This window comes from Musca domestica, unplaced genomic scaffold (assembly GCF_030504385.1).
Source record: "Musca domestica strain aabys unplaced genomic scaffold, Musca_domestica.polishedcontigs.V.1.1 10, whole genome shotgun sequence".
Classification (NCBI taxonomy): Eukaryota; Metazoa; Arthropoda; class Insecta; order Diptera; family Muscidae; genus Musca; species Musca domestica.
The window spans coordinates 13,736,644-13,747,740 of NW_026712115.1; the positions used below are offsets into that span (position 1 = coordinate 13,736,644).

An 11,097-nucleotide genomic window follows, 5' to 3' on the forward strand; every position below is an offset into this window, starting at 1 on the left:
TACTCAGTATTTTAATGGTTTAGTCCAAAATTTTCATCGGAAGTGTTACACATCCAATAATGTAAGGAAATGTCTGTCTAGTCAAATGTCTGTCTAGCTCAAAAAAGGTAAAAGTGAAAGATTCTTGCACGCAAATGCACAAAACTAATATTGTTTATAACTTGAAATTTCCGACTTTTAACACAAAACAAAATTTTAACGTAAAGTAATAGATCGGAGAACTGTGGTGATTGTAGAATATAGGCAATGTAATCCGAATGTAAAACAGGAAAAATGCTTCTAAAACCTTCGCGAAACCAAAATGCGAGTTTATTTTTTGATTCCGGAAAATATGTCACTCGCCACATATAATATTATTTGAAAATGCTGATTTGTCAGTGGAGTATGCGAGTACAAAAAATTAATGTATAAATTATTGTACCACACCATAAACTAAATTTGGCATTTACAAAAGACAAATTGGCATACACTGACTCGATTATTTCCTTCACTGTCTAGCATTTTCATATTTTTGATAATACAACAATGAAATAAAGAGGCTGTAAGTAAACAAAAATGTGAGATTTACGTAAAATGCAACCCTTTAATATTTCTATTTGAAAGTATACTCATCCGTTTATTATAAATTGGCTACTTATATGTATATAATTAATAAAATAATTTATGTAAATGTGCTGAATTAAATTAATACTTAGAATAGCTGGTGAAATCGTCCATATTTAAATTTAAGTCCTGTAAGTATTCATAAGTCCATTCGTCAAGTTTGTTTATGACGCCCTTTGGAAGTTCATCTTTGTGGCTATTTACTATACCACGTCTAACAAATCTAAATTCTTCAACTTCTCGTCCGGCTGCGGCCTTCATGCTTTCGAATTCCTTTACATGGTTGCAGGCAGGATTATCCTTCATCTTCTCGAATGACAAATGATCAATCATGTGATCCAGCTGAGTATCGGAGATGGTCTTATTAAGAAAACGACAAATATCCTGGATTACACATGGCAAATTAAATTTCATACGCTCGTAACTGGTGAAAAATATTTGAGATGAGTTGCGCATATACCAAAAGTCCAATACATGTGGCCAGAAAGGATTGAAGTTCACATGACCGTCTATATATGACTGCACGAAGTCCTCCTTAGTGCCTTTGTAGCCCACCATGCCCCGCCAATGATGATAATATGAGACTGCAGCGTCTTTGGGATTGCGAAAAACGTAAATTATCTGAAAGTGTTATTGAATCTTTTACTGGCGGTATAGCCACACAAATTACATTGAAAGTTACCTTTGGTTTTTTTGTCCATATTGCTTTTGGCAATAGCATGGCAGGCAGATGTGATTTAAGTAAACGGGGCGATTTCAATCGATTGGCAGCATCAATGGTATCATATGGTACATTTGGCACTACACCGTTAAATCTAAAAATATTTTCAGTAAAAGATTTGATTTGGAATTTTTGTGTCGAAATATTTACTCAATAAATGGTGAGCGAATGGTCAAGTCGATACTTTTTGCGCAGTCAAAGTCAAAATCATTCATTATGAGCCAGGTCATTTCTTGAGCCCAAGTAGTGCCACATTTGGTACTGGTAACAATGTACACATCGTCATCACGCACTTCAAAGTTATGCACCCGATCTAGGACTGGTTTGAAAGTATTAGCTAAGGAGCAGTATCGCTCTTTCCATTCGCCCCATAATTGTACTGGCGGAGGTTTCGTTGGAAAAAAAGCAGAATATCCTCCCGATATGGCAAGTTTATCTATCTGCTCGAAAGGAATACTAACGGCTTTAAAGCTACAATTTTGCATCTGAAATTAAATTAGAGTTATATATTTACAAATTGAATACAACCATACTGAAAATAATGTAAAATATTATGGAATAATTTTTTCAAGATATTAATCTGCATATATTAGAGATATATTAAATTTGACTCTCGAGTTACGCACACGAGATGAAAACACACTTTACATATGTTTTTTAAGAGTTTCGAGTTTAATACTCAACATTATTTCTTGGACAAAATTTCCAAACAAAACTGTATATATCGTACTAACTTTTCAGTTGTTCAGCAGTTCTAGTTCATATTCAAGTTTTTTTTCCTTTATCGAAAAGGATAACCGAAACATGATTACTTTTTCTACCAATCTAATCTGAAAAATCTTTCGTTTTGAATTTTACAGAAGGGCATATTAGATAAACTCTTGCACAGTGGTTCCACATTCAATTTTTCTAGCCAAAAATATCTTCCAATGTTGTTCTACACTAAAAATGACCTCAGTATCAACTTTCAGGATTCAAGCTCGTCAAATTTAGTACCAAATACGAGTAGTACTTTTCGAAAAATCACTGTATACATTCACATATCCGTCTCCTTCTTTCAAAACTATATACCAACAGTGGTCTCCATATCAAATTTAAGAATTCCAATTCTGTCCTAAGACCCAACTGTAAACTTTTCGTATAGTTATACTACACATGTCCGAACCCACCTCCTTCTCTACACCATGGACACCAACAGTGACATCGATACCAAATTTAAGAGTTCCATCTCTCTTCGGTACATTTTGTGGCATTTTGCACTTTTCGTACGTTTATTGGACTACTGGCACCAAAAGTGACATCCATATTAAATTTCAAGATTTCAGCTCTATTCCTTTATCCAATACCAAATTTTGTAGCATTTAGTATTTTTCGAACAACTGTACGCATTTCCAAAACCACCTCCATATCTCAATCCCAGATACCAAGAGAGACCTCAATATCAGAGAATTCCAGATATATCCCTTCACCCAATACCAAATTTAGTACAACATAGTACTTTTCGTTCAATTATAGTAAATATTTCCAAAACCACCTCCATATCTCAATTCCAGATACGAATAGAGACCTCAATATCAAATTTGAAACCACCTCCATATGTTCAGGCTACGCATGAACTACGACTAATACCAATTTTCAGATTTAAAGCACTATCAACTCACCAAATACCAAATTGTATCAAATATAGTACTATATAGCACTTTTCTTGTACTTAAGTGCACATTTCCAAAACCACCTTTTTATCACAAACCTACAAGGGGACCCTGTTATAACAAAAATTCAAAACTCAAGCCTCATCCGTTGATCCTAAACCAAACTGTTCCAAATTACCATTCAATGGGCTATATCGGTCCACGATATCGTATAGCCCCCATATAACGGTAACCCCCGATATTCAGTTTATTGACGGAATTGTCCGAAATTTCACACAAGGAGTTCCGTGTGAGTGCTTTATCCCCTAGGAGAGAATAAATTATATAGGTCCACGATATCGTATATCACCCATACAACGTACCCCCCAATATTCAGTATTTTGACGGAATTGTCTGAAATTTCACACAACGAGTTCCGTGTGAGTACTTTATCCCCGGGAAGAGAATAGACTATATAGGTTCACTATATCGTATAGCCCCATATAACCGCCCCCCCCCCCCCCCCCCCTTTTCGGTATTTTGACGATTTTAGATACATTTTTCAATGATATTGTCAGAAATTTTACACAAGGAGTTTTTCGTGACTACTTTACTCCCTGAAAGAGAATTGTCTATATAGGTCCACAATATCGTATATCCCCATACAACGTACCTCCCAATATTCCATATTTTTATGATTCCATATTCTTATGAAAAATATGTCTATTCAGTGGAAGTGTGTGAAATTGTACTGCTTTTTTAATTATTTTTTTTTTTTTTTGTAGTTCTATGTCCGCAAGCCTGTTTAAATATCTTTATCTTTTAAACGAAATGAAGTAGGTTTATAAAATGATGAGATGCAGTACTTAGAATTTTCGGTATTGAAAATGGGCCATATAGGTAAACGTTTTGGTATAGCCCCCATATAACTGTACCAGAATATACAATAACACAATTTTAAACCAAATTTGGTGTTAATTGCAAACACCTGTCGATATAGGTCTAAGTTTCGGCACCCAATATTAGGTATTTTTCCGATTTTAACGATACTGTGTAAACGTCATTTTTCGTCAAGCTCCGTAATAACACATTTTAAAAACTAAAATACAATAGTCTAAAAACCTTGTTGAAACTTTGAGGTTCAAATTAATATCAAGCGAACGGCAAAACAGTGAAGCGATTGAAATATATTTATATTTCTTTTTAATGCAATAGCCCGTTTAAATATATACGGAACAACCTACATTATCTGGATTTATTGCGTTACGGTAAGCATCGCAGGGTCAGCATTATTACTGCGGTACACTCCAAAGTCAAAAATTTTTCCGAAAAGGTGTCCTTAACATTTTGCATTCGGACAATAACAAAAAAAACAAGTAAAAAAGCAGTAAGTTCGGCCGGGCCGAACTTTGAATACCCTCCACCATTTGGAACGAATTAGAAAATTTTCAAAAAAATAAAATCCAATAAAAATTCTTTTAAAATTTTTAAAATATCTAATATAGGAAGGTGCCGATATATGGGGGGATATACGATATTGTGGACCTATAAAGACAAATCTATATCTGCGTGTAAAGTACTCACAAGGAACTCCGTGTGTGGATTTTCAGACAATACGATTGGAAAATATGGCTAAAATCATCAAAATACCGAATATCGCGGGGTACCGATATATGGGAGCTATACGTTATCGTTAACCTATATAGCGAATTCTCTGTCGGTGGGTAAAGTGCTCACAAAGAACCCCTTGTGTACAAAGAACCCCTTGTGATCATTCCGTTGAAAAATATGGCTAAAAACATCAAAATACCGAACATTGGGGGTACCGTTATATGAGGGTATACAATATCGTGGATCTATATAAATAATTCTCTGCCGGGGTATAAAGTACCCACAAGGAACTCCTTGTGTGGATTTTCAGACAATTCCGATGAAAAATGTGGGTCAAATCATAAAATACAGAATATCGGGAGTTACCGTTATATGGGGGATATACGATATCGTGGACCTGTATAGACAATTCTCTCTCAGGGGGTGAAGTACTCACAAGGAACTACTTGTGTTGATTTTAAGACAATTCCATTGAAAAGCGTGGCTAACATCATCAAAATACCGAATATCGGAGGTTACAGTTATATGGGGGATATACGATATCGTGGACCTATATAGACAATTCATTTTGAGGAGGTAAAATGCCCACAAGGGACTCCTTTTGTGGATTTTCAGACAATTCCGTTGAAAAATGTGGGTAAAATCATCAAAAACCAAATATCGGGGGGTACCGTTATATGGGGGCTATACGATATTGTGGACCTATATAGATAATTCTCTGCCGAGGTATAAAGTACCCACAAGGAACTCTTTGTGTGGATTTTCAGACAATTCCGTTGAAAAATGTGGGTAAAATCTTCAAAATACCGAATATCGGGGGGTACCGTTATATGGGGGCTATACGATATTGTGGACCCATATATATGTAATTCTCTGCCGAGGTATAAAGTACCCACAAGGAACTCCTTGTGTGGATTTTCAGACAATTCCGTTCAAAAATGTGGGTAAAATCTTCAAAATACCGAATATCGGGGGGTACCGTTATATGGGGGCTATACGATATTGTGGACCTATATAAATAATTCTCTGCCGAGGTATAAAGTACCCACAAGGAACTCCTTGTGTGGATTTTCAGACAATTCCGTTCAAAAATGTGTGTAAAATCAGCAAAATACCGAATATCGGGGGGTACCGTTATATGGGGGCTATACGATATTGTAGACCTATATAGATAATTCTCTGCCGAGGTATAAAGTACCCACAAGGAACCCCTTGTGTGGATTTTCAGACAATTCCGTTCAAAAATGTGGGTAAAATCATCAAAATACCGAATATCGGGGGTACCGTTATATGGGGGCTATACGATATTGTGGACCTATATAGATAATTCTCTGCCGAGGTATAAAGTACCCACAAAGAAATCCTTGTGTGGATTTTCAGACAATTCCGTTCAAAATGTGGGTAAGATCATCAAAATACCGAATATCGGGGGTACCGTTACATGGGGGCTATACGATATCGTGGACCTATATAGATAATTCTCTGCCGAGGTATAAAGTACCCACAAGGAACTCCTTGTGTGGATTTTCAGACAATTACGTTGAAAAATGTGTGTAAAATCATCAAAATACCGAATATCGGGGGGTACCGTTAGATGGGGGCTATACGATATCGTGGACCTATATAGATAATTCTCTGCCGAGGTATAAAGTACCCACAAGGAACTCCTTGTGTGGATTTTCAGACAATTCCGTTGAAAAATGTGGGTAAAATCATCAAAATACCGAATATCGGGGGGTACCGTTATATGGGGGCTATACGATATTGTGGACCTATATAGATAATTCTCTGCCGAGGTGTAAAGTACCCACAAGGAACTCCTTGTGTGGATTTTCAGACAATTTCGTTCAAAAATGTGGGTAAGATCATCAAAATACCGAATATCGGGGGGTACCGTTACATGGGGGCTATACGATATCGTGGACCTATATAGATAATTCTCTGCCGAGGTAGAAAGTACCAACAAGGAACTCCTTGTGTGGATTTTCAGACAATTCCGTTCAAAAGTGTGGGTAAAATCATCAAAATACCGAATATCGTGGAGTACCGTTACATGGGGGCTATACGATATCGTGGACCTATATAGATAATTCTCTGCCGAGGTATAAAGTACCCACAAGGAACTCCTTGTGTGGATTTTCAGACAATTCCGTTGAAAAATGTGGGTAAAATCATCAAAATACCGAATATCGGGGGGTACCGTTATATGGGGGCTATACGATATTGTGGACCTATATAGATAATTCTCTGCCGAGGTATAAAGTACCCACAAAGAACTCCTTGTGTGGATTTTCAGACAATTCCGTTGAAAAATGTGGGTAAAATCATCAAAATACCGAATATCGGGGGGTACCGTTATATGGGGGCTATACGATATCGTGGACCGATATAGCCCATCTTCGAACTTGACCTGCCTGCAGACAAAAGAGAGATCTGTGCAAAATTTTAGCTTCCTATCTTAATTCGTTTAGACTGTAGCGTGATTACAACAGACGGACAGACGGACAGACGGACGGACAGGGCTAAATCGTCTTAGAATTTTACGCTGATCAAGAATATATATACTTTGTTGGGTCTAAAATGATTATTTCGATGAGTTACAAACGGAATGACAAAGTTAATATACCCTCCATACCTTTTTTGGTGGAGGGTATAAAAAATATTTGCTGATGATAATACATTATTTTCTAATTCACTAATATGTATTTTTATACCCTCCGCCAAAGATAATATGTAGGGTATATTAAATTCGCCATTCCGTTTGTAACTCATCGAAATAATAATTTTAGACCTAACAAAGTATATATTTTCTTGCTAAGCGTAAAATTTTAAGAAGATTAAGCCCTCTCAGTCCATCTGTCCGCCTGTTATAATCACGCTAGAGTCAAAGCGAAGTAAGATAGGAAGCTAAACTTTTGCACAGATTAGTCTTGTCTGCAGGCAGATTGAATTCGAAGATGAGCTATATCGGTCCACGATGTCGTATAGCTCCCACATAACGGTACCCCCGGTTCGGTACTTTGTTTATTTTAGTAACACTTTTTATCGAAATTGTTTGAAACTTCCTATTTAAAGTTCGTAATTGGTACTACAACATATGACAAAAAACGTCTTCGTCCAAAATGGATAGAGGACATTAAGGGGACTCAATAACTCGTGTTATACACGAAACGATGACATTTATGTCTCAGCAATATGTTACCATTCTCAGAGACGTAGCCGAGAAGAACCAGGAATTGTAGATTATGTAATTGAACAAGAAGTATTCCATTTAAAAAATCTGAAAATTTTTTAATGATAAAAAAATCAAAATTGATTGGTGAAAGTTGTCTAAAGATACAGATGTAGAAATTGAAGAGGGGTCTATTTCATTTTTCTATAAATGTGATGTTATTAGTATTAAACGAAAGTAATACATCCGTCCTCTATAACTGGAACCTCACGCACATTTCAAAATTTTCCAAAAATTATCTTATATCATATAAAGGGATTCGAAATTATAACTGCTCTGAACCCATAATACACAATTGTTGTGTAGTTTTGCCTAATGTACATAGTGGTATATGGTATCATATAGTCAGCCCAGCCGACTGTTCGCCTTTCTTTACGGGTTTTCAATTTTTTACTTTAATTTGCCGCACACCAAAAATTCAACCTTGTAGGAAAAAAATGGACAAACAAGTAAATTTGGCTGTATAAAAATAGGAGCATGTTGCCTGTTGTTTAGTTGGTAAATACAGGGTGAGATGAAAAAACTGCAACCAACTTCAGACTGCTGACATTTCTAAGCCACTCGTCCGACAACCGTTAAAATTATTCCAGTGACATTTTGGTGAGAATTTTCCAGAAAAAAAGTTATTCCTAATGGAATTCAAGCGTGATAGTGTGGTTTCTTTATATTTGGCAGGAAAGCCACAAGTGGCTATCGTTAGAGCACTCCAGCATTTAAATGTGAATAAATGTTTTGGTTCTCGTACCATCACTCTTTACCGTAATACTGGCCTGACGTCAAGTAAGTGGTCGGAAGAAAACAGCAACATCAACAGAAATGGTTCGAAAAGTAAAGAAGCGACTTGATCTAAACCTGCGTCGCATGGGCCGAAAAATGGCTCGTGAGCTGAAGATATCGCAATATTCCATTCGGCAAATATTAAAAAGTGAGCTCGGTGTAAAGCCATTGAACTGCCAAAAAGTGCAAGAACTTACACCGCAACACAAAAAAATAGACTCAAAAGAGCTAAAGAGTAGCTTCGCTTGACCGAAAGTGTTGAACTGCCGAATTTGGTTTTCTCCGATAAGAAAATACTCGTTGTCCAGCAGTTTGTAAACAAACAAAATTATCGTGTTTACTTGCCAAAGAGGTCAGCTGAAGGTGTATTAACACAGCGTGTATTAAAGCCTTGGGCACGCAAACATTTTGGCCGCAGACTTTGGACATTCCAACAGGACTCAGCACCATCGTACTCAGCACGCGCCACGCCAGTATGGTTACAAAATGAGGTTCCTCGCTTCATGGACCACAATACCGCAGAACAACATTCGGGCCGTTTGAAGGACATAGTTCGTGCCTATGGCCTTCCTGAAAACTTTGTTTTTTTCAAAAAGTGGAGAACATGACTATAGATTCCCAAAATACATGTTCAAAGTTGATTTCGATCGAAAATTTTCGATATCGAATGCGAGAATTTGTCCCCAAATTTGAACCAAATGAGTATTTTTCATCAATTATAAACACAAAGCAAACAGCAACGAAAATGATGGATGGGAATGATGGAATGACCGCAGAGCAACATTCGGGTAGCGTGTGACGATTTCATTGGCCGTTTGAAGGCCATAGTTCGTGCCAAAGGTGACCAATTCGAACAAATCTAAACTTATTTTAAAATTTGATGCTATTTCCTACATTTTAAAATTAAAAAAAAATGTAAAAATTATGGCGTTTGACTTTGTTGCAGTTTTTTATCTCACCCTGAATATTAAAGGAGAGTATTGAACATTCGCTTTGCTTAGAACGTATCTACATTTGAGCGGTTGTTATAAAGAGTTTGTTTACAAAATCTTTAACCGTGATATTTTACAAATCACAATACATTTGGCGTATATTTCCCGTAGTCAAACTATCGTGATTGGTTCATAATCAGGCTTAACCCGGATAAATATTTTGTATGCAAACTTACTTTAATACAGTTTTGCGTTGACGACAATAATGCAGTATTAAAAGCTACATCACAAATTAAAACACAGCGTTGGTGTAATATAAGTCAAACTGAAACGTCGATGCTGCAGGAAGCTAATTAAAAAGAAAGTGACTATTAAAACCCTTTATTAAAGTCATTTGTCAATCTCGAATATTATTATTCTCTTCTTTCGGAATTTTCAGCTAACGTGTAATATCGAGTTGTCTTCCCCAAACTCTTCGTAGCATTTATGATGCACGTTCGAAAACATTTTACATTACATTTTATTGATTCTTATAAAATCACTGCCAAGTTGATACAAAGTCCCTCACCAGAAGTTCGAGATTATTCACTTGCTGTACAACATGTAGTACATTAACAGTTCGCAAAATTAAAGTTAACGATTGTATGTAAGTATATTTAAATCCGATTTTTTTAACAAAATTTGTTAATCACTTTGATGAAATGTTTCAATTTTGTCACTTACGACTTCTAGAACAATTTAATTGAAAATTATACACTTGCACTAAATTGTTATTGATTTGAACAGTTCAAATCGAATGTTGTCTTCAGACTGCAACGTAAACGAGAACTGTTGTCGTTTAGAGTAAGAGCAGAATCAAAGATGTGGTGTATTAAAACTACAAATTATCAAATACATATTGGTTTCTTTGTATGCATATCACTCACTTAGGTGAAAAGTGAAACACTTCAACCTTTATACAGTAAACTTTCGTTAAAATCAATCCGCATGAATATTTTCAATTATTTTAATATCTCACGGTCTTTGATAAGAGTTTGTAGTTTGTGCATACAACATACCGAAAAAAAAACTGAATCCAAATACGGAAGGTTCCATCCATGGAAGCTGTAGAAAAGTTATACCATATTCCGTCCCAATCATTCTAGATATAGTAGAAATCCATGTGGCAAATTTAAATTACACACATAAAGTTATGTGGACTACATTGTGAATACATGCAATAGACCCTAGAAGATGTAAACGGAGTGAAAAAAGTAATACTCATAAATTGCTTTGGTTTGGAAGCTTGCCGAAAGATATATATTTCAAAAGGCAATTAAACGGAGTTGACTGTACAAATCGACAAAACCGGTTTATAAATTATTTCCAAGCTACATCTGACCCATATTAATGCGAGCAACATTTCCCGACAAAATGGTATGTGTGAATGTGACTAGCCAACATTTTTTATTGATTGCCTCCCTTTGTTATCATCCGATGAAGTTTCGTTGTAAAAACGAAAGTTTGCTTATCTTGTGACACGCTTGATTTCTTTGTGCTCACCATCTGCTTCGAGGTGAGATGCCAGAGTGCTTCTTAGTTATTTCTACT

At 36.1% G+C, this 11,097-nt stretch overlaps 1 protein-coding gene across 4 annotated transcripts; it reads right to left on the reverse strand.

Moving 5' to 3' along the window:
* Positions 1 to 563: 563 nt before the first annotated feature.
* LOC101896487 (sulfotransferase 1 family member D1) lies at positions 564 to 10,383 on the reverse strand. 4 transcript variants are annotated; one of them, XM_020039412.2, is made up of 5 exons: positions 10,231 to 10,357; positions 9,744 to 9,856; positions 1,475 to 1,809; positions 1,286 to 1,418; positions 564 to 1,224 (listed from the first exon to the last, which is right to left on the reverse strand). In XM_020039412.2, exons 3-5 carry the CDS (start codon positions 1,807 to 1,809, stop codon positions 685 to 687), a joined length of 1,008 nt encoding a protein of 335 aa, XP_019894971.1. In that variant the 5' UTR covers positions 9,744 to 9,856; positions 10,231 to 10,357; the 3' UTR covers positions 564 to 684. The 4 variants fall into 4 exon arrangements, with proteins under 4 accessions (XP_019894971.1, XP_005190961.1, XP_019894973.1 ...); XM_005190904.4 differs by lacking the exon at positions 9,744 to 9,856 and having other exon boundaries at positions 10,231 to 10,383; XM_020039414.2 differs by lacking the exons at positions 9,744 to 9,856; positions 10,231 to 10,357 and adding an exon at positions 10,076 to 10,190.
* Positions 10,384 to 11,097: the final 714 nt, after the last annotated feature.

Bases quoted from the DNA above. Each gene is read 5' to 3' on its own strand.
- LOC101896487 (XM_005190904.4), bottom strand. From the start codon at position 1,809: ATGCAAAATTGTAGCTTTAAAGCCGTTAGTATTCCTTTCGAGCAGATA. The intron at 1,419-1,474 runs GTAAATATTTCG...AAATATTTTTAG, and splicing joins ATTCGCTCACCATTTATTGA to ATTTAACGGTGTAGTGCCAA. The intron at 1,225-1,285 runs GTAACTTTCAAT...TAACACTTTCAG, and splicing joins TATGGACAAAAAAACCAAAG to ATAATTTACGTTTTTCGCAA.